This window comes from Malania oleifera, chromosome 9, assembly GCF_029873635.1.
Source record: "Malania oleifera isolate guangnan ecotype guangnan chromosome 9, ASM2987363v1, whole genome shotgun sequence".
NCBI classification, from domain to species: Eukaryota; Viridiplantae; Streptophyta; class Magnoliopsida; order Santalales; family Ximeniaceae; genus Malania; species Malania oleifera.
Genome location: NC_080425.1, coordinates 13,775,602 through 13,799,355, shown reverse-complemented (window position 1 = coordinate 13,799,355; position 23,754 = coordinate 13,775,602). Strand labels below are relative to the sequence as shown.

The following is a 23,754-nucleotide window of genomic DNA, read 5'->3' as shown; positions in this document are numbered from 1 at the left end:
GTTTTTATTGACCAAATGACCCATAGGTAGCATATGAGAAGTCTTGTGATGAATTTTATAAAAAAAGGGGCTAGTTAGTTGGTATGAGATATCATTGAGGATGTGTAAGTATCAGGGTAATGATTGATGGTAGGACTGTGTGGGGAGTAAGGAATTTCCAATTACGATAGGTGTACATCGAGCGGTTGCCTTGAGTCCTTATATCTTTTCTTTAATTATGGATGAAGATATTAAATATATCAAAAATGGGGCTCTATGTATGGTTCTTTTGGATATTGTCTTAGATGACGTGGAGCAAAATCTAAGCTGGAGTCATGGAGATGAAATTTAGAATCTAGAGTTCTCAAGGCAAGTCGGAGCGCGAAAGAATACATAAAATGCAATTTTACGGCTCGTTTGGTTTGGCAAAATAGTTATTTTTTGGAATAAGATGAAATATAATTTAAATTTGGGGAATTAAGGGAATCGTTGTTCATTGTATATTCCTAATCATCTTAATCAGCATTTAATTTAGAAAGGAATAGACATCTCCATAATTGAATTTGGGAATAACTATCTATTCCTTATTATGGACTCATAAAACGTTTCATATTGTTATTTGCTTTATTGTAATAACATAATTTTATATATAACTAATTATAACTAACCTACTAAAACTAATCTATTCCTGGGAATAGATGTTCCACAAATGAAATGTAACCTTAGTCATTTTAGGAGGAATATTTGAGAAAATAATAGACCTGATCTAGGAATTTTTGGTACCAAATAGATTTCAGCAGTCAGTACCTTGTATCAATTATGCATGCTATAATGGAGGAACTGAAGAAAGTGGTCATAAAAAGAGTAAAGCAGGTAGGATAAAATGGATTGCTTTGGCTGTATTATGCGATTGGAGAGTACTTTGTGAAAGGAAAGTTCTATATAAGAGCTATATGGATCGAAATGTTTAACAACTAAGAAACAACTTATTGAAAAAGTAAATGTTGCAAAGGGAGAATTCCAAGATGATGACTAGTGTTTGTGTAAGTACAAAAGATAATAAGGAATGGGCACATTGGTAAGCTAGGCATGGCACCTATAGAAGAAAAGGATAGGGGCAGTTCACATGGTTTTGGATACCTGCAATATAGACCAAATAATGCTGTAGTGAGGAGGGCTAATCTAGTTGTTGTTAGAGGTAGCATGAGTGGTTAGATTTAGAATTAATTACTGGGCTAGTAAGGATGTGATAACACCACTTTTTGAGGATGTTCCCTTAACCACGCATGATGACAGAAAAAGGGTTCACATAGCTTGACTCCACTCAATTGTTCCTGCATGTAATATTTATAAATTAGTAACTAAAAATCTTATTTTAATAGTAATTTGATATTTTTGATCTTAGAAACAAATGAGAATCATAACAATAAACAAATATGTTTGAAGGGTACATATATTTAATTATTTATTAGATTGCTTTGTACTATCTTTTCTATAAATCATTGGGTAATTTATTTATTTTTGGATAAGAGTATACGGTAATTTGTTATCAAGTGGTTCTTTCTCTTAATAATCTTTTTTCGGTCAAGAATAAATTTTGATACATGGTATTATGCTAAGGATAGGAATATAGATTTTAGCCTTTTTGGATTTTTATGTCATCACTTGTAAGTTAGTTAAAAAATTTCTTTAAACCTTTTTTTCCCCTATGTCTGATTTGTATATATATTTTTTTTTTCTGAAACGATGGTGTCTGAGGCCCTTTGGACGCTTTACTAATTTACCGGGATAATAGGCCCGCCCCTCAACTCATCTCCACTTAAATACCTAGGTGTTATCTTAAATGGAAAGCTGTAGCCCTCAAGTCTTAAATCTTGGCATTTAAACTAGGAGAGCCTTGAGTTTACCACGTAATCCAGCCTTTTGTTATGAATTTCATTTATAATAAAAGAAGATTCTTAATATCTCATCATTTCATGGATATTGCATCGTATGAGAACACATACTTGTCATTCACTTACGTATTTTATTCGAAATATTTTAATTATAAATTATGCAGTATTATTTCTATTCGGTTTTTCTAAATTTCAATTAAAAAATTCTATATTTTACATGTTAAGTTAGGTGTAGCACCCTCAGAAGATAAGGTAACGATGCTAAGATGGTTGGGTACTTGCAATGTAGGCCAAATGGCCCAAATATCCATTGAGTAGTTTGTTAATGGTTAGTGGCAGTAGGAGGGGGAGGGGTAGACTGTGTAGACCTGAAATAATTTGGACATAGATAGTGAGCAAGGATTTGACAGCCCTCCAATTGTTCGAGGATGTTGCCCTGGATTATGGGAAATGGCGGATCAGGTTTAATGTAGCTGAACCCATGTGATGGGACTTCATGCTTTTTGTTGTTGTTGTTGTTGTACAGTTGATTTCAGTCATTTTTATAATTTTATTCAAAATTTAAATTAAAGTCAAAATAAAAATTTCATTTGTTTTTTTTTGGTAATAATTATGAAAGCTTGAAGTTTTAGTTGAAATTGAAATTTAATGCCACAAATTACTCGTCAGATTGCTAGTCAAAAGTACTAATCAGGTTGGGTTTAGGCATCTATGGGATTTTAATATGAGATTGCTCAAATTCTAGTTGCTGCCATGCGACAAACCTTTTTGTATGGCAAGGTTTCATCATCTTCATCATCATCATCATAATCATATTGTTCTTATTATGATGATGGTAATGAAGTTGATGTCATTGTTGATTTGTTTCTGCTGCTGCTGCTGTTGCTGTTTCTATTATTTGTATATTTCTCATCACAATGTGTTTGGAGATGGATTCAGATTTTGTTTTCTTTGCAGTGCAAATTTTTGTGATGTTGATGAAAATGGTGTACAGCATATGGTTCTGTGTCGTGTTGTTTTGGGGAACATGGAGCTTGTTCATCCTGGATCTGAACAATTCCATCCCAGTACTGAGGACTTCGATAGTGGAGTAGACAATCTGCAAAATCCAAGATATTATGTAGTATGGCACATGAATATGTTCACTCACATATACCCTGAATATGTTGTTAGTTTCAAGGTCTTGTCCAGTGCCAAAGGTGATATTTTACCCCTTATTTCTGTTTTCCTAATAATTTTGCAAATTTTCAAGCGTTACCTTATGCATGCAACCCAGTAGTTGATTTTATCTATCCAATCCCACTCAAAAGATGATGCATGGATCAGATATTTTGCTAATTTAGTGAGTGGGTGCATTCTTTAATTTCTTTTTTTTTTAACATTAAACTTTCCAAATATTTGAGCACTAGTTCTTTATGCTGTTTGGACAGGGTACTTTGTTGGAAATGAGAGCAAATATGATATTTCAGGGGTCACTGCTTGCCATGGGCCTCTAGGCCAACCTTTTGTAGCTGATGTGGTAGGCAAACGTGTGAGCTTTTTTTTTTTTTTTTTTGAATAATTCATTTCTTTTTGTACTTTTTTTTGTGTTTTTTTCCTTTTTTATTGTGGAATCTTAGTTGTGAATCTTTAGTAAATCTTAGGGCTTATTCCTATTTTAGGAACGTACAACATCCACAAGATATCTTTTTAGTTGAAATAAGAATAATATGGGTGCTGAAGTCCATCATTTATGGGCTTGGGAAATGCTCATAGTTTGTAAGGAGTTTAGTTCAGCCTAAACATGTTGGTGTAGTTTGTAGGGCTCTGCAGATTTTTTAATGGAACCACATTTTAGGTAAAATTTCCTTGATGGCACGTTGATCCGAGAAAATTCTGCAACTTGCAATTGTTCTGAAGGTGCTTGGGCTCTGGAGGATTGACTGTGTGAACTGAGTAACGCGTAAGAACCTGCCCTTGGGAGGGGAACTATCGCTGAGCGGTCATTTAGGGACCTTAGCTGGTGATCCGGGCTGTTTCCCTCTTGACAATGAAGCTTATCCCCCATCATCTGAGGCACAAATGGGAGAATTTATCCTGGAAGCGGAAGAACTACTGAAACTGTGTGAAACCCTTGAGCTACCAAGGAAGTAATAACTCCTATAGAGGCTAGAGCACGACTTAATTGAGGCAAACTTTGATACTAGATATGACCTCGAGCATCAGCTAACTCTTTGCCAGCAGCTGCGGGTGACAGAATGCTAATGCCAAAAGAATCACCTTCGCCTTAATTTGCTTAACATGTGACAAAGTCATTCCTGTGCAGTGGCAAGATTATATCAAGTCCTGTCCAGCCATACTAATTCAAATAAAATGGTCATGATCAAAATTCAGTGGTCATGCTTGTGGCATGACAAATCTTGTCCCAAGGTGCGACCGCATTCTCCAATGGGTTGTCCATGGGGCTCCTAGAACCACATGGAAGTGCAAGTTATCCCTTGAGGATGTCAATTGTCAATGGCCTGTCCCAAGGCATTTTTGGGTTGCTCACGTAGTGCCCAAAAGGATACTTGGTTGTTTGGAAGTTCGCATAGGATTTCCCTTTAGGACGTCATCTTTCCATACCATTCTCACTCAAAATGAATAAGCAACAATGGATCTGCAGAATCATACTTCACTTGATTGAGAATGCCACTTCAGTAAATCTGCTATAAGGCCAAGTGACACTCCCAGTAAAAATTATGACAATTCCATAATTGAATCCATGTTTACTGTAGTTAATTCCAAGACACATTGTTTGGAACCACTCATACAGAAGCACTTTTCAGAAGAAGTGCTGAACTGGAAAAGTGCTGAAAGTTATAAGTGGTGTTTGGTTGTGTTTAAAATAAGTGGTATTTGGATACTTGCTTTTATTATAGGGTACTATATGATTATTTTTAAACATATTTTAGATTGCAAATATTAATATTTTTAAAATAACAATTTCATTAATAATTATTTTAATTATTTATATTAAAATTTAAATATTTTCTATTAAAAAATAATAGAAGATTATTATTTTTTATTAACAATAATCTTGGTATTAATGTTTATTTATAAAAATAATATTATTCATTAAATTCAAAATTTAATTTATTTAATGTTAATTTAAATTAATAAATAGTTCTTGTTCAATTCAGAATTGAATTGTAATAACTAATATACCATAATACATGGTAAAATAATATATAGTTATTTTTAAATATATTTTAAATTAAAGTAATATTTTTATAACTAAATTTAAATGATAATAATATTAATTTTCTATTTAAATTTTGAATATTTTCTATTAACTAAACTTATATAATATTCTTATTTATAACATATGATTATCTCATTAAGTTATGTTAAAAATAGTATTAATTACTAAATTAAAAATTTCAATTTATTTAATGTTAATTTAAATTTATAGATGGTTCTTTTTATTCATTCCCGAATTTAACTATATTTTATCAATAATTAATAGGCTATAATGCATAGTAAAATAATGTAAGGTTAATTTTTAATTAAAAATTTAATTAATTATGTTAATTATTATTTTTAATTAATATTTAAATATTTTATTAGCTAAAAATAGTATAATATTTAAATATTTTAATAAATAGTCTTGTTCAATCCAGAATTGAATTGTAATAACTAATATACCATAATATATGGTAAAATAATATATAGTTATTTTTAAATATATTTTAAATAAAAATAATATTTTTGTAACTAAATTTAAATGATAATAATATTAATTTTCTATTTATAATTTGAATATTTTCTGTTAACTAAAATTTTATAATATTAAATATTTTTTTTTGGTTAAAATAATCTTTTTCTTAATTTATGTTTATAACATGTGATTATCATATTAATTTATATTAAAGTTATATTGTTAATTAAATTATTATTTTTAATTTTAAATATAATTTTAAATTAATGGATGGTTTTTCTTCTTCATTCCATAATAAAGTTATGTTTCATTAATAATTAATATATTATAATACATAATAAAATAGTATATGATTATCTTCTAATGTATTTTAAAATTATAAAATAGTCACTAAATTTTCTTATATTTACAAAATTGACTCTGCTTATGAACAGTGTCATTTATAAGTGGCCAAAAAGCTATCTTAGGTTGTTTCTCAAAATTCACTTAAAAAGTTCTCAAAAAAGTGATTTTGGAAAAACACATTTTACAATAAGTGTTTGTTGTAGTACAAGTCGAACACTTTTTTGTAAAAGTGCTTATTTTAAGTGATAAGTGCTATAAGCACGTTTTTTTAAGTGCTTTCATATGGGGGGCCAAGTCTTTCCAAGGCTGCCATACAGTCCTCTGGCACGGCACTGATGCAAGAATGTCACATGCTTGTTGGTTTGTGAATCTCTATTTTTCTTTTGCATGTGCTTGTATGTGTAAAATGGAAGGCATTAAGTATCATATTCTGCAACTTTTATCTAGATTAAAGATTTCACTTTTACTAAGCATCTTTTTAAACCAGAACATATCAGACTTGGCCAGTTGGATCAGTTAATCTGAGGAGCAGTTTCTCCTCTGGTTGTTTCTTGCGTCATTTTCTGATTGGTTTGAGAAATGGAAGAAATTAAAAGAGCCGACTTCTAAAAAAACAGTGAACTGAACAATTTCTAGTTTTTTAGTTATCCAACTTCACAAGCTTCTTTTGGAGGCTTTCTTGACAGAAATTAGTTTTGGTGGTGGGGGGGGGGGGGGGAAAAAAAAAAACACTATATGATCAATTTGCACAAGCCATACCTTTTGAAATTTTGTGATGCATCAATTCGGCGGTTGTTTTTTCATATACCACAATTTGTTCGAAGCTTATCCATTATTGCATGGGCAAAAACTTCTGTAAGTATTTTTCTGGGAAGATTGTTGTGCCATGAGCTTGGTTGTTAGTTTGGGAGCAAATGCAGAAGTATACTGCAGCTTCTCTTACAGTTTCCTAAATTCGAACCCTCGTGCCATCTCTTCTTAAAAATAAAAGACATGTGACACCTAGCGCTCAAGGCCCCCTTGCAATTAAGGAATTTGAATCCCCATGCAATCTCTTCTTAAAAATCTGAAAAAATGTAACACCTAGTGCACAAGGCTCCCATGCCCCTGGGGGTCCTGTGATGGCAAGATGTTTGCAGTCGTACCTCCATGATTGGAGAGGCTTTTATTTTTTCGTTTGTGATTTGAACTTGTGGCCTTAAGGGTTGGATGCGACACCTTTGAGATTGAGTCAAGGCTTTCCTCAACTTTTTGAAAAATTAAGGAACTTTTAATTAATAAAACACTGTTCTTTTAAAGATTTATTAATGGTCCAAAACAACACCGTTCTTGGTTAAAGCTCCTATCTGATCTCTTCTGTAAAGATTTATTAATGGTCCAAAACAACACCGTTTATGGTTAGAGCTCCTATCTGATCTCTTCTAGAAAGATTTATCAATGGTCCAAAACACACTCTTAGTCTCGTATCTTTTGATGGGAAAAACTGCTTGTGTTTGATAAATTCGAACTGTCAACCCACATCAAGGAACAAGTGGGCTGGGAGCCATGCATTACAATACTTATACCCCAGTCAGGTTGGTAGAACTGGGAAGTGGACAGCCTTTCAGTCAGCTGTCTGTTCTGTTTCTAATTACTCTTGCAACCTAGTGCATGTCGTGACTTTATGTAGTTTGAAAGCATTATGGTTGAATTTGCTGTTGGAAGACTGTCTAGTCCCGTTTTAAGAACACTGCTTTCTTGCAGTGCCAGTGCCTTTCATGTCTTAGCATTATTCTAAGGTTTTATAGTTGAATTCCCCACCACCACTCTCCACACCCCATGCCCCACCCAAAGAAAGTCATTTGTTCATATGGGAAGCATTCTTTTTCCTTGATGGACACTAGCCTTCTTTTATATTTCTTATTATTTATTTTTTTATTTTTAATTTCACAGTTGTATGCGGTTTGGACGATCACCTGATTATTTGATCATTTGGCCCTCACCATCTACATGCTGGAGTACTTTGTGGCTTGTTTTGTTGAGATTTTCTTGTACATATGTTCTTTATGGCTTCTTTGTAGAGCTATAATTTGACATTTTTGCAGTGAATTTTTCTTTCTAATGGTCTTTAACAATTGTGATTTTAAATATTTAGGGAAGTGACTGTCATGCAATTCCACTTTGTGGAAGATCTCAGGAAAAAGCTGTTATTCTAGGGTCAGACTCTCCCAGGGCTCCTAAATCCCCTTGGATGCCCTTCCCTATGTTATTTTCAGCTATTTCAGACAAGGTTTCTGTTAAGGACATGAATCTCATTCATATTCATTATGACCTTTTCAAGGTGTGTTCAACATCTGAATCATTTGTTTATTATTTTCTCATTTATGTGACCTTTTCAAGGTATGTTCAACATCTGAACCATTTGTTTATTATTTTCTCATTTATATTGAAAATTATTTTATGGCTGTGTTCTTTTTATCAGAGGAAGAAAATAAATCGGGAAGAGTTTATCAAAAGGTTGAGGTTGATAGTTGGAGATAATTTATTGAGGTCTACAATAACAAGTCTTCAGCACAAGGTATGGTATGCTGTTATGTGATTGAATTGGTTTTTTGTGTGCGTGCGCATGCATAAGGATGGAGGTCGGGTTTTTAGGGGGGAAGGGGATTTCACGTAGTTGACTCTACCAGTGGTGCCTTTTGAGTTTTTTTTTGTAAATAAATATTTTCAATATTGTAGCAGTTGTGTCTTCCTGTTCATGAGTTGTTAAGCCATGCCATTTAGGAGGAATGAACATCATTCCTAACTTGTCTACGAACAAATTTATACAGATGCCCATTTGGTTTAGGAGTTATCTCAGCGATCCATTTATGGAACATGCATGAACTTTTGGATACCTTGAAAATTGAAATTACTCAATCTTGCTCGCAACAAGTTTGAGCTAAATTAATAAATTGTTTGACGAGAGAATTTGCTATTTTAGTAATTATGTGGTGTGAATGGGGCCAATTTTGTCTTCTATGTTTCCTTATTATTAGTATATAAGAGGGCAGACATGGAGTAGTACATATGCTTGGAAACTGCGATGATTTTTTTTTGTTTTTCTTTAATGTTTCACTAATTGGTTATCAAATATGATTTTCTGTTTGATTGAAGAGTCATTTAGTGACTCTCTTCTTCTTTCTTAGGTTTTGCAGCATCCTTGGCTGGGTCATGGGTGCTGTGTGTGGTTTTGGGGTTTGCTGATATGAAGCTATTTCAAGTATACTGCTATTGCTGTTTTGATGTTCCACTGGCTGGTTGTGGTCTGATGATGCTGTTTTGGTGCTGCCTGTGTTAGTGATTTATTGCAATATTGTGACTGTTTTGCTTGCTCTCATTCTACGTGTTGCCAGCCATAGTGCCTGTAGCTGCTGCCAGGTTGTCTATTAAGTTCCTGTGGCACTTTTTTCCGGTCTGCTTTGTTTTGCTTGGTCAAGTGATCCCTCCTAGGATATTGTAACTTCAGTTCTGTGGTCATAGGTGCCTCTTGAAATTCTTAATCTTTCAATTTCTGTGTTGCTTAGTGGTAGTGTGCTGCCTGGTTTTGCATTGTTGCTGTGTTGTTCATTCCTGGTGCTGGAGTGGTGTTTTAATGGCCCCTACATAGAGAGCTTTGGCTGAAACTGTTAACATACATATCACTGCCACCCAATGGGTTGGATCCTCCAACTGTCTGTTGTGGTTCTAGGCAATGCATGTTTATATTAATGCAAAAAAGGGAAGTCCTGGTATCTTTCCAGGTATGTGCTGCATTCTCCTCCATGTCTAGACTCTAAATAGAGGCAATCAAAACCACCCCTAATACAATACTGTTAATTCACACAGGCATCAAGAAGGTAGGTCGTCAGTGGTATTGATTGGTGTTTAAAGATTTTAGTTTTTGGTCTTGCTTACACCTGCTTGTAGTTGCTGCCATCTGTAACACACGTAGCTGCTACTCTGCCATATTGTTTATTAAGTGCCCGCGGTGCTTTTTGTGGTCTGCCTCTTCTGCATGGTCAAGTAATTCATCGTAGGATATTGTAATGTCAGATCTGTGGCCAGAGCTGACTATTGAAGCTTTGGATGTTTGAAGTTCTGAAGTGCTATGTTGTGCTTGCATGTGCTGGCTGATTCTGCATTGTCGTTGTATTGGTTCATTCTTGATGCCTGTGTGAATTAACAGTATTGTATTAGGGGTGGTTTTGATTGCCTCTATGGAGAGATTCAAGTAATTTTATAAACTAGCATCAAATTGGTTGGATCCCCACACTGCCTGTTGTATCTAAGATAGTACATTTGTATTACACGAAAGAGAGGTTGAAGTATTTTGTTGCATTGTTCTCTGTCTCCAAAATCCAAGGATTATGAAGATTGGATGCGAGAGAATGACATGTTGCTTGTGTGGTTGTGGAATAACTTGGATCCATGAATTGCTACGAATGTGATGTTTCATGACACAGCCAAGGTCCGATAGGATAATCTTTAGAAAGTTTGCAACAAGGGTAAAAATCGAACTCATGTTTTTGACTTATGTGAGAAGTTATTCAAATATGACCAAGAAGGTAGATCTATTAGTGCGTATTTTAACACTTTAAAGTGTATATTTGAGGAACTCAATATCTATGAATCAATTTATTCTGACATTGAGATGATTAAGAGGCAAATAGCCAGAGTTTTGGTTAGTAAGTTTGTGTTTGTGTCAAGTGCTGAGCTTTAATCCATCTGCAATTAGATTCTTTCTGGAATTCATACCTTTTATGAATGAAGCATATGCTTAAAATCCTACTGTCCAACAAAGAATTACTTTTGAGTCTTCTTGCAAAGTTTCTTCTAGTGATAATTCAACCATAGTTAGCACTACCTCTAGCTGTGGTGGGGGCAGTGGACAAGGATTAGGATGAGGATGAGGATGAGGATGAGGACGAGGTTTGGATTGTGGCTGTTGTAGAGGGAGTGTCATGGCAATTCTGGCATTTGCACACATTATGGCAAGGAAAATCATATTGTTGATTGCTCTTGGGATCTACATGGGAAATTGACATGTGCCATCTACTTAGTCTTGAGAGGAATATAGCAATCTTGTCTACATTGCTGAGTGCACCATCTACCAAGTCTTGAGAGGAATATAACAATCTTGGCTGCATGGTTCAACAACTCCAAAATTAGGCTTTTGCATTGCATTTAGTTGTTTTGTGACCAGGTACAACCAGGCTTCTTACCTTTTCATCATCCTCACCTTGTGTTATTGATTTTCCCATGCTCCAATCCTAATTTGTTTCACTCCTTGAAACTCAATACTTTATGCTCTAAGGTTAGTATTGCTAATGGTTCAATTACATCGGTTTTTGGCTGTGCCAATACTTTTCCTTTTCCTTCTATTCCTCTTTTGTTTATTATATATGCCTAATTTTTCCTTCAAGCTTCACTATATCAAAATTTTGACTAGAATGATTTGGATTTGCCAACTGTTCACTAGAAAGGTACTTGAAGTTGTATTCCTTTGTTGCCTTATCTTATTGCTCATTATGTTTCCATTCTTCACCTTCCTGGTCTTTTGCCTTCTTTTGCTTGTTTATATCCTTTGTTTTCATCCCTTCCTTAGATGTTGAAGCATGCAATGAATGTAGAAGCGAATGCTTTGACCACTCAAAGGACATGAGACTTGGTGGATCTTCATTAAGAATTGCTTAGGCATTGTAGGGTGTGCACCATCAAATATCTTCCTCATGGCTCTATCGATTGGTTGAATTCGAAGGCTCAATTGGTTGCCAAGGTGTACACCAAACATAGAGAATTAATTATTTTGAGACCTCTTATGTTGTTTGGCTAAATTTTGTTCATGTATCAATCTCGTTTGCAGTTTAGCTTGATTGGTTCTTTTATGAAGAATGCCTTTTTGTATGGAGATTTGCAAGTAGAGATATATAGGGTAGCCTTGTGGGGTATGTTGCTCCGAGAAAGGAAGGGCCTCAAGTCTTGTTGAGCTTGGTTTGACCAATTTAATATGGTGGTCTCTACACTTGGTTTTGTGAAGTGCTACCCCAATCTTTCTGTCTATTTCCAAAGGAGATTAGTGTGGTACTTCTACTATATTTTGACGACATCATCATTGACAATGACTGGAGCGTGACTACATAGCTCAAGCTAGCTTTAAGAAAAACTTCAATCAAGGATTTGGGTTCTCTATGTTATGTTCTATGTATTGGGATTGTACTATGTAAGAAAAGGTTGAATTTATCTTAGTGAATATGTATCTTGGACTTGCTATGTAGGATTGGCTTGTTGAGATCCAAACCAAAACCAATTGATATTCTTGTAGGTCCTTATTTGGAGTTGTATATGGATGTTGGACCAGACTTCTAAGACAAACATCGATATAGGTAGTTGGTTAGCAAGTTGATTTACTTCACTGTCACTAGACCTCATACATCCTTTATTGTGGGGTTGGGGAGTCATTTTATGGAAAATCCCAAATAGCTACAATGGATGCTACTTGTAGAGGTTTGATGAAAATATGTAATAGTTTCTATTATATCATTGTATACTCTAATAAATATTAGGTTGCTTCTTTTGATGATCATATGTCTACTAGTACATTTGTGGGAGGTAATCATGTTATATGTCATTTTATGAAACAAGCTATTGTTGTATGAAATATGATTCATATTATGAGTGAACTTATGTGGTTGAAGTCTTTTATGTTAGAGATGTGTTTTTTTGTAACGTGAAATCTAGAGATGTGTTTTGTGATAATTAGACTACCATTATATTGCTACCAATCAGTTAGAGGATGTTTTCATGAAGACTTTATTTTAGCCTACCTTGTCTAATGGTTCTAACAAGTTAGGTTGATATTTATATACCTTCAGCTTGAAGAAAAGAAAAAAAAAAAGGGGGGGGGGTTTAAAAGAGAATATATTGCTTTAGTAATTATATGGCATAAGTGGGGGCATTGTCTCGTCTTTTGTTCTTAATATGTATGTGAGGGCAAACTTGGAACTGTACTCATGCTTTAGGAATTTTTTTTTCCTCTTCTCAATCTTTTTACTTTACAACATAACCTAGTGCGATTCAGATTGGGTCATTGTTTTGCAAGAAAGAAGCTATTTATTGTGCTGTGGTACAAATAGGGTTTGGGTTCCTTGTCAATTTGTGCACTTAAACAACAAAATACGTGCATGATGATGCTAGACTTGTTTTCCTTTTGACTAACAAAATGGGATGTAACATAACATTATTATTGGGATGGGTAAGTTTTAGGGCATGTTTAGTTTTGGGAAAAAATAATTTTCATTTTTCAATTTTAATTTTTCAAAAAATTACATAAATGCCAGTTTATTTTCTATTTTATCCCAACATTTGTATGGGAAAAATGGAAAATAATGAAACGATGTTTTTAATTATTTATATATTTGTTTGTATGAGTGCTCAAAAATTGAAAGATGTGGTGGCACTTGTAATTTTTAAAAAAATTGAAATTGGAAAATAAAGCTATTTTCCTCAATTGATGTGGCCCTTAGAATTTTCTCTTTATAAATTATAATGTATTAGCCATGCAAGTGCAAAGTAGTGCATATGCACTAAAATTCCTCACAAAAAAGAACTAAATAGAAAGAATGCTTTGGACCGCTAAATGTTTTGTTTTGGAATGATGGTCTGTTAATATCCACAATTTGTGTGTCAGATTGGGTATTTTTTGGCATTATTTAGTATTTTTATGGAATACTTGTGTTCGATTTATCACTTTTTTTTCTTGATAGAAATTGGAATTTCTTTTCCTAGTGTTTAGTTTTTTAATGTCTTCTTGTTCATAACATTATTTATGGAATGAAATTTATTTTTGAATATTTGGTTGAGATGTTTTATTAAATTAATATTGTTTGTTTAATATTTGCACTGCATGCTTGATTTCCCATAGGAAGGCATTCTTCACATCTAAATAATGCAGAGGATAATGACATGTTGTGGCTAAGAAGATGAACAATTAAATTGCGCAAATTTGGCAACGAGGGAGAATGCTTTCGAATAGTCCAAACCGTACACCTGAGTGTATCCCTTAGATGGACCTTTAAACAAGCCATGGAGCAATTTGGATTGACTTTCACGGTATACACCTGGCAACAACAAACCAGAGACTTGTTAAGAGGAAGAGATTATAGTTCCTAACTACCATTATCCCATAATGCTCTCATCTCTTCATTCATTGCAGTCCTCCACCCAAGATGGGATAGGGATTCAGAAATTAATTTTGGAAGAGCACAAAAGATAGGGTATTGATAAAGCAGTAATATGAGGGTGATAATAAATCATAACAAACAAAATTAGAGATTGGATGCTGGGTACAAGTGCATTTACCTTTTTGAAAGAAATAGGAATATTAACATGAGAAATAAGATCATTCAGCAAGGGAACAGGGGTGTAGAAGTAGAAGCTAGAGGAGGCTCTCTTCCTTTGAGTCACTACATTTGCAAAATAAGATGATACAAGCAACGAGGAGTCGTCAAATTGGTGGAAGATGTAGGAAGATTAGGTAGAGACAATAGGGAAAGCTAGGCAGAGGAAGGTACTCATCAAGATTAACAGAACTCAAGGAATTGGAATTGTATGGTGTAGACTCAAAGAACACCGTGGACAAAGAATTGACATAAAGTAACGTCGCTGTCCCTTTTGAGTAGAAGAATGGGCTAAAAAATACATTTGATGACATGAGGACCCAACGTATCCATTCTTGGACTTAATTAATGGATAGAGGATACAACCAAAAATACGAGGAGAAAGTGAAAACAAAGGAGCCTTTGGGAGGATAAGTGAATATTAGATTTTACCACTAGCGATAGAGGATGACATTTTATTAATGAGAGAGCAAGCAAAGTGAATATTAGATTTTACCACTGGGGATAGAGGATGACATTTTATTAATGAGAGTGCAAGCAATGAGCATGGCATCGCTCCAAAAAACTTTGGGGATATTCTTTTTATGCAATTAGGGTAGAGAGACTTTGAAAAATATATCTATTTTGTTCTCGTTGCAACTCCATTCGGTTGTGGAGTGTGGGCACAAGATGACTGATGGATCATATTGAAGTTAGTCATATAGGTTGTGAATTGGATACTGAAGTGCTACTTAGTATCATCACCAAAGAGTATCCTAGCATATCAAGTTGGGTCCTTATTTGAGAAGGAAAACATAAAAGATATTGAACAACTCAGAACAATCTTTCATTTAAACACAAGCAAGTCATCCTAGAGTAGTCATTGACAAACTTGATGCGACATGGCTCGGACTTCAAACATTGGAATGGACTAACATGAATGAATAATTGCTTGTTTATTGACTTGGGATGCAAAGGGGATGTGATGATACTTTCCTAATTGAAAAGACTCGCAATCAAGGTTAGACATAGAACTCAAAAGTAGTAATTATTTCTAACTTGTTCAATGAAGGATGACCAAATCGACAATGGATTTGAAGTGGTGCTGTAGTGGCCCTGGCATGCAATAGGCGAGAGAGCGACTCAAAAGTAGTAAAGCCCACTAGCTTCATATCTTGTGCCAATTGTCTTCTTCGTCTTCAAATTTTGAATAACAACAGAGTGAGGAAAGAAACCATAAAACAATTTTGTGACTTTATTGGTCGTACTACGTTAACTAAAGTAGTGGATTCAATCAACAAAAGCAACTTGAGATTGATTTTTAGAATAGAGCAGGGTAGAAAAGAAGTTGATTACACCTTATGGTTAGTGGTGGCAAAATCTATTACCCAAGAGCTAGTGGGAGAGATACTAGATGCCATGCAAACTATATGATTACCTTTTTGTGCAAAAGATGCAATGTGATGAGAGATTTGTTGGGATGCCTACAGGAATCTTGAATACTCCTCTATGGTAGTTATAATGGGATGTTCACCAATGGCTGAACAAGTGATTGGCGAGGGAAACATACTTTTGGGATTTGGGGACTCCATCCCAGCACACACACATAGCCTTGATGTGACGGCAAATGAAAAATACATAACAAACAACATACTTTTTAGGATTCATGGAAGCCATCTGAACACACAGAACATTTGACAATCAGGGCAAACCACTAACATAGACGAACAACAAAGACAACTAAATGAATCACAAACACACCACTGTTTCATGCCCCATTGAACTCAATAGGCATTGACAGATAGCTTCAGGTTGCACCAAACACTCATTCCCAGAATTCTGCATGCAAGCAACTAAAAAGCTGAGATATTTGGACAAAAATGGATCACAAGAGTACTCACTAATATGTTTATGGAGGGCTTCGAACAATGTAGGTACAACTCAGGCCAGAAACATGCCTGTAAGAAGCTTCATGCACCGGCGTGTGGGAGCAGCTGGCCCTGCCTGCCTTTGACCAGCGCAGGGGCATGTGGGAGCAGCTCCAGCTTGTTGGATTTCAGTGGTGGTCAGATCGTATCTGGGTGGCTCTGTGTTGATTTTGCAAAATCTAGAGAGGTTTTTTTGTTCTTAAGCTGGTAGTGTTGTCCAGGGAGTTTCTGGTGACTTTTGTGGCTTCCTGCGGCTGTTGGCTGGTTTTTAGGCCTACGGTGATGTCAATTCTCCAACAATGGGGGGCATGCTGTGGATTTAGGGTTTAGGCTTCAGTTTGACGATGTCTATGGCAAGTAGGGTTTAGGCCTCAGAGTTATGCTCTGACAACATGTCGAAGAATTGGCTAAATTGGACGGCCTAATCACAATGATAGGTCTCTCCCTATATGATATATATGCCTAATACATTACAATGACCATATTGCCTTTACTAATTTATGCACTACGTCACACTCATACATCAATTACTCGCAGCAGTAACACTAAATAACTACAGTAGCTAGTAACAGATTCCTGCGGGGTGGTGGCGTGGGGTGGGGTCGGGTTGCCCTAGTATGCAAGGCAAAGAGAACCATTCACTGCCCTTGCTTTCTTCCTAAGAGAAAATCTTTTGCCTTGGTTGCTTCCAAAGAGCTTTTGGGTTGGGTTGCCCTAGTATGCAAGGCAAAGAGAACCATGTCACGGAATTCCTCTACACTCCCAAATAATCCAGCGGGGTTTTATTACAAAGTGTTGTGTTGAACCTTAGTATCGGTTGTTCCCATTTAACTCTCAAGGCTGCATGCTCAAGGCCTCAAATTGTAATCATCCAAGAGCAATGCGGGAGGAGATGGTTAACATATGTTCTTGTTGCTCCTTGCACAAAAGGCATATTCACAATGTTACAGCTAGGCCTGGCAAAACGGGTAATAACCCGTCTGGTCACCCGGACCCGCCCTTTTAAAACGGGTTTGGGTTTAAGAAAGTTAACCCATTTAATAATTGGGCGGGTCACGGGTCAACCCGTTTATAAACGGGTTAAGTGGGGTTTGAGCGGGTCACCCGGCGGGTGACCCGTTAATTTTAGTTTAGTGCTTCTTCTCACACGCCTCACCCAGTCACCCTCACGGTTCACACTTCACAATCACACACTTAAAAAAAAAAAAAAAGCCCTAAGGCTAAGTTCCCCTTCCCAACTCCCTAACCCACGCCGCGCCTCTCCACTCCAGTCTCTAGTCTCCTCGTCTGGCCGTCTGGGTCGTCTTTGACCTCTCGGCTCTCAGCTCTCTCTCTGTCTCTCAGATTCTCAGTCAATCCTCTCCAGCTCTCCTCTCCAGTCCGGCAGTCTTTCCTCTCCTCTGGTGACTGGTGCGCTGTTACGTGCCGGACCTGCCAGTCGTCGTCTCTAGTGAATGATCCACTCGGACCACTCCACACCTTGAGCAGATCGAGTTGTCGTCTCCTCCAGGCGCCATGGACCACTGGCACAAGCGTCAATCTCCCCCCCACCCCCAGCTCCGCAGAGGACCAGCCGGCAGCCGACAAGAGGTGGGGAGGTGTGTGTTTTTTTTAATTTTACATTTTTTTAAAAATGTATTCATTAAAGGGATGTATTGTTTTTTTACATTTTATGTTCTTTTTATTTAGAAATTAATAAATCAAATGCAGTTTTTTTTTTTTAAAAATGTCATTTTATATGAAATTTTAAAAAAATTTAAAATAAAAAATTTATATATTTTAAAACGGGTGACCTTAGGGTTGGCATGTGTGTGATCCGTTGAACATCGACCTGTCTATGATTCGGCCCGTTTATGACCCGCCCCATTAGTGACCCGCCCAAACCCGGCCCGCCCCCCGTTTTGCCAGGCCTAGTTTCAGCCTCTCTTCTTTAGATATCAATTATTAGAATCTGTGTGTCCAACCTTAGGAGGGGCCTGGGGCCTTGGTTTTCTAAATAAGTTTTTGTGGGGAGCATATTGTGTTTACTTCTTCATTGTCTCTAGACACCTCTGAATAGATGAATTTTACAGTGAAATTACCTTGCTGTAGGGGCATTAGGGCCAGACTGCCCTGTTGTCATTTCTCTACCTTTCACCCTCCCTACCATAAAGTTTCTCAAATAGATTAAGGGCCGTTTGGTGTCACTCAACTTTCAAGTATGAAAATGAAACCCAGAAATGAAAAATTAAAAATCAGAAATAAAAACTAAAATTGAAAATCAGCAACCTATTTGGTTAATATATCTAAAACTAAATCAAATTAAAAATTTGATTGAACAAATGCTCACTTTTGCCTATGAATTAATTACCATTTAAAAAAAATATGATTTAAATAAAAAAACTGCAAAATAAAAATATTATAAAAAATAAAAATGATTTCAATTATCTTTCTTAATTATTATTTATTTTATTTAATTGTAAATTCATATAATCATTTTATTCCAAGTTTAATAAAAATTATGTATAAAATTAATTATTTCAATCACAAAATTTAATTCTGGATGAAGTATTTTGGCAACAAGCTGTCAACAACTGAAAAACCATAAAATCTGGGTTTTATTTTTTCGAAAACAGTGGAAGACCGACAATTGAAACAGAGAATTGGCAATGTAAATAAATACATTTTCATAATTTGTTTCTTCACTCTACAAAAATGAGAATAAGAAACAAAAGCCAGAAATGATACCAAACAGGCCCCAAGTTTTGGTTATTTTCAACCATTAAGCATCTTGCAACCATATGTTCCTCACACAGGACAGGAGGTAAACTGATCCTATGGGTTTTTACTGTACCAGCCACTAGCAAGAGATGTAGACCCCAATCCCCATCCTGCATTGAAAAAAAAAATAATTTTGAAAAAATCGTCTCACCCTCTCCTAATATTCTTGCTTAACCTTGCCCCATTATGGCTCTCACCAAATTTAGCAGAACTGCTTCTGTTCATATGTTCTCCTCTTGCATTAATGTTGGCTACCACTTTCCAGAAAGATCCTTACATTCATAATGTCCGGCACTCTGAGACCCACAGATTCACAGGGAGTTGAACTCTCTGCCATCTCACCAGATGGTACTTCTGATTCCCTCCAAAATTGCCCAAAGGATCCTTCTTTAAATGTTTTAAATTTTCTTGTGGACTGAGCAAAAATTGGGAAATTGGATGTGAAATAATTTGCAAGGTTTAGCCAAGAAACCCTTTAGCATTGCAAGTCTATGATTCTTGGAAAGCATCTGCCCCTTCCAACATGCTGACCCAACTTTAGGGCTATGCTTGTATACTATGGTGCAAAATGTGTAATGACACTTTAATTATTTAAGAAAAAAATGTTGGTGGGTTTCTAAATTTAAAATTGAATATTAGCAATAGAAAAGAAAATTCTACACTTTGTGCTGGTCCCTTTTTCAAACTTCTCAAAAGTCCTGGATTTTTTATCTTTGAATTTCACTCCAAAGGTATCCTAAAATAAACCAAAGGGAGGGACCCCTTGCTAGCCCATCATATTCCTTACTCTTTCCCACAGGGACAATTGGACTTTACCCAAGTTCAGTTTCAAAGCTGGAACAGCATTAGGAAGACTAAAATAGACAGCAAGTTCTGCCTTTGTGTCACTGAAAAATGATAATGTCATCAGACTACAGATGTGCGCTGCTCCTTTTGCCTCATCAGGAAGAAGATGGGAAATAGTTTGTGACTATTGCCACTCCTTTCTGCTCAAAAACTTCTTAAATGGCCTTCTTCATCTGCTTTGTTAAGCATGGAACTATGCATTTCTGTGGCAAGAGAAGGGAAAGGGGTTTCCCTGGCCTTAGCCACCTCTGCTGGAGGCAAAATAATGCGCTCTTTTGTAGTGTGCTGGATAGCGTGGAGCTCCAGCCAAGAAACTGCCAGTTAAAGAAGCCATAGGCTTTTTCTTTGTTTAATGTACATGTGAACTCCCTCCTGTTATCCTTGTAATTTCTAGATCACTAGTTCATTTGCGAGCAGTACTGCATCCAAAATCTGTCAGGCCTTGACAAAAATATGCCTGATTACTTGCTCAAGCCTGGTTACATTTATACTGCATTTTTTGAATTTTGTTGGAAGTCTAATTAGATTATTTTGTGTCTGAGGACCCTAGGTTTTGGTTCATTAATTGCTGTTCTCACTTAAACTTGCAGGTATCATCAATGCCAAAGCCTGCATTTATTGTCAATGCTTCCACTGCATTGAAAGCAATGGTAGCACCAAAACAGGAGGGAGAGAGTTTTTGTGCTGATAATGCGTCGACATGAAGCTCATTGATCTAGTTGGACAGTGGCTTTTGGGTGTATGGTAAAATGCTAGCTTTTCTATTTTTTGTTTTTTTTTTTGGGCTTGTTGGGGTGGGTTGTGGTGGTGTGGTTTAAATAGAACCATGCTGTTCTCTGATGTTGGATCTTGAAGACTGGATGTTTCTGAATGTGGATTGGAAGTTCATTCAGTTGATCTTTACTTCATTACCAAATCACTTGGATCTTTTGAGCTGTTTAATATTTTGGTGGCACTCTCACCGTCTGAAATTGATGATTTTTAGGGGGGTGTTATGGATGACCTAGAAAAATGACAATAATCGGAACCAGGTAATCGTAAATTACGTCATGCGTAACTTCTCTTTATAACTTATGAGTTCATTTTTATTTATTTTTAATTAGTTCATACCAGAAGTTGTCTAGAAAATGTGCTATGAGAATGACATTACTGTTGAAGAATGGGAGAATGGATTTCCTTGGTTGTTTTTGTTGACATAAAAGTAGAGATATAAGTTGGGAAAAAGGGTGAGAATAGACGGAGGGAGGAGGTGATTGGGTTCTCTTAAATGGAAAAGAAATAGAAATAATAGAAATACCCAAGCATCCTGCACATTTTTTTATTACTGTAAATGCTGGAAATACCTGCAAGCACTCTTACATGCTTGTTTTGGGGCCATCGTGTGAGATGGAGGATGATATTACTGTGTTGTATATGACCACATTTGAAGTTGTGGGAAATTGTTAGAAATACACTCTTTGAACGTGTCTTTTTCTCGGGAGAAATTGTTGTAAAAGCCCACCTTGACTTGGCGTTAAATAGTTGTCTTGATTAAAATGGCTAGGGCAACATCACGGGTTGAGCATTTAATGTGAGGAGTTGTATGGCGTTGGTTTAAGTACATAACTAGTTCGAGTACATAACCTCTTAACTGGTCATGGTCAAAAGTTAATGGTGAAAACGTGAAAACACAATGTAGTGAACCATACAGTATGGATGAGTACACGCTCCCTCAAATTTTTTTTTACGTCATCCATACATTAGGAAACGTCACCATGCACATAGTGATGTGCATTATTACCTAGGGTGCAACTTAATCTAATGGATTACACTACTAATTACATGGGGGGTATGCATGCAATGGGACAAGACAAGTGGCCAAGGGCATGTAAGGCCTTAGAAAAGTTTGACACGTTACGTGTTCGACCACTTATTTTGTTGATGACCTTAAATTTGAAGGCGTAGTACATATAATTAAAATATGTGTGGTAAATTGGAGGATTGCGTCATGTATGTTGTGTGATCGTTGAATACCTTTAAAATTAAAAGGAAAATTTTATAAAGTCGCTTTAAGGCCAGCTATGCTTTATGGTTCAAAATGTTGGGCAACTAAGAAAGATGAGTACAAAAAATAAAAGTTGTTGAGATGTGAATGTTAAGGTAGATGAGTGGTTTAACATTAAAAGATAAAGTAAGGAGTGAGTTATTGTGTCTAGCATGAAAAGGTGCAAGGGTAGTCATAAAATAGCTTGCAATGAGGTAGTGAGAAAGGATTTAATAGCCCTTAATTTAATATAGGAAAACACTCTTCATTGGGTGACTTAGAGGACAATGATTCATGTAATTGACCCAATCTAGTGGGATTTCAGGCTTATTGTTGTTGTTGCTGTTGCTGTATTCAATTGATGCCCTAGTGCTCTTTGATGCTAAGTATTGTTGATGCGAAGTAATGACGAATTTTGTCCACAAACATATGCCAGTCTTTTGCTAGCCTTAGTTTACTTCTTCTTCAAGGCTTTTCCACTTTATTAGACTCCCACCATTGATGCCTTAATGATCTTACTTTTACTTTGTAAGGATCTCTTTAAATGTTTTTTCGTTTGCCTTTTAGTGATGCTTTTGTTGTTGTGAGTTGGATTTTGAGTGTTAGCATAGAATTAAGGCAATTGATGTAAACATTGGTGCACTTCCATGCAAATTGGAGGATTGTAGGAGGCCTTCTCGACATTGGGTAAGATGGGGTTAGTTTTTCATACTTGTGAGGTAGTCTCCTATAAATCTTGACCTTATGATGACTTGATTTGTTTAAAATGGAGCTTAACAAACACAAAGTTCCCTATGTTGAGGTGCAACAGTCTTCTCCTTTGATCCACCACTTTCTTCATCCACTTGATATATTTTTCTAGGTAAGCTTGGGCAATATTTGCATTATGCCTTTATTCTTTGGCGCTAATGTGTCCTTCTAGACTTTTTTCATTGTAAAACTTATTCATTGTGTGAGGTAACATCAACTGTTGGCCTATAATAATCTTTAAAAAAATTCTTTGTTTGTGGATAAGCTTTTTTGAAACAAAACTAAAGTCATATTGAGTTACTGCACCTAATTCTTATGGCTAGCGTGACAAAAGGGAGTGGGACTCCTCTAGTTGCCATTGAATCTATTTGTTTGTTTATCAGTCTAAAAGAAGCTTAAGAACTCTAATTTTAAACTAGAAGCTTATATGAATATAGCATTTTGGTCACTAATAATGTCTTGAGGAACGTTCCAATATTCATAATGTATTTGAAAAATAGTGCATCGTCTCCTCTACCAATTAATACTTTAGTGCCAGAATAAAGTGAAAGTCAAGGTGTTATCCCAAGAGCGGAAGGGGTGAATTGGGCTTATACAAATTCGTTTAAGTGTTATTGAAAATTTTTAGCTTTTTGTATATTTAAACAAACTTACAAGTATGACTTAATTTTAAATCAACCACAAACCAAACATAATCTAAATACCAATCACAACCACAATAGTAACCAATCAATCAACCACAATACTTAACCAAAATTTGAGAAAGCAAAATTTGAGAAAGCTTTGCAGCACTTTCTTTATTTTTAGCGTTTGGCTTATAGCTTTGCATGTATGATTTTTAAGCACTTCTTTTAATCAAGATTTTCACAAGTGGTTAATCAACGTACTGCTTTAAAGGTTTTCGCAAAATATTAACCAACGTATTTTGTTAGATTAAAAGGTCTTCCTCAATATCAGTTTCAACAACCCTGCACTTTGAAAAATACAATTTGTATATATTCTGAAATTTAAATAGAAAAGGGTAGAGAGAGTGAGATCGAGATTTTTTACGAGATTCGACTTATCCCCAGTCTACGCCCTTGCCTTAGGCAAGACTTCCTAAGGATTCCACTAACTCGTTCCTTTGCAGGCAGAACAAATCGATTACAATTCCTCCTTCAATTAGGTTAGAGCC

The 23,754-nt window shown here is 35.7% G+C and overlaps 1 protein-coding gene across 12 annotated transcripts in view; it reads left to right on the top strand.

The window, feature by feature from the left end:
* The window catches only part of LOC131163700 (inactive poly [ADP-ribose] polymerase RCD1-like), a 47,501-nt gene extending 26,778 nt beyond the window's left edge, over positions 1–20,723 (top strand). For all 12 annotated transcript variants that reach the window (XM_058120389.1, XM_058120388.1, XM_058120386.1 and 9 more), the window contains 5 exons: positions 2,832–3,073; positions 3,305–3,393; positions 8,033–8,218; positions 8,360–8,455; positions 20,398–20,723. In XM_058120389.1, the coding sequence (XP_057976372.1) occupies positions 2,832–3,073; positions 3,305–3,393; positions 8,033–8,218; positions 8,360–8,455; positions 20,398–20,511 (727 nt within the window). In that variant the 3' untranslated portion in view covers positions 20,512–20,723. The remainder of the gene's footprint in view (positions 1–2,831; positions 3,074–3,304; positions 3,394–8,032; positions 8,219–8,359; positions 8,456–20,397) is intronic.
* The last annotated feature ends 3,031 nt before the right edge of the window (positions 20,724–23,754 follow it).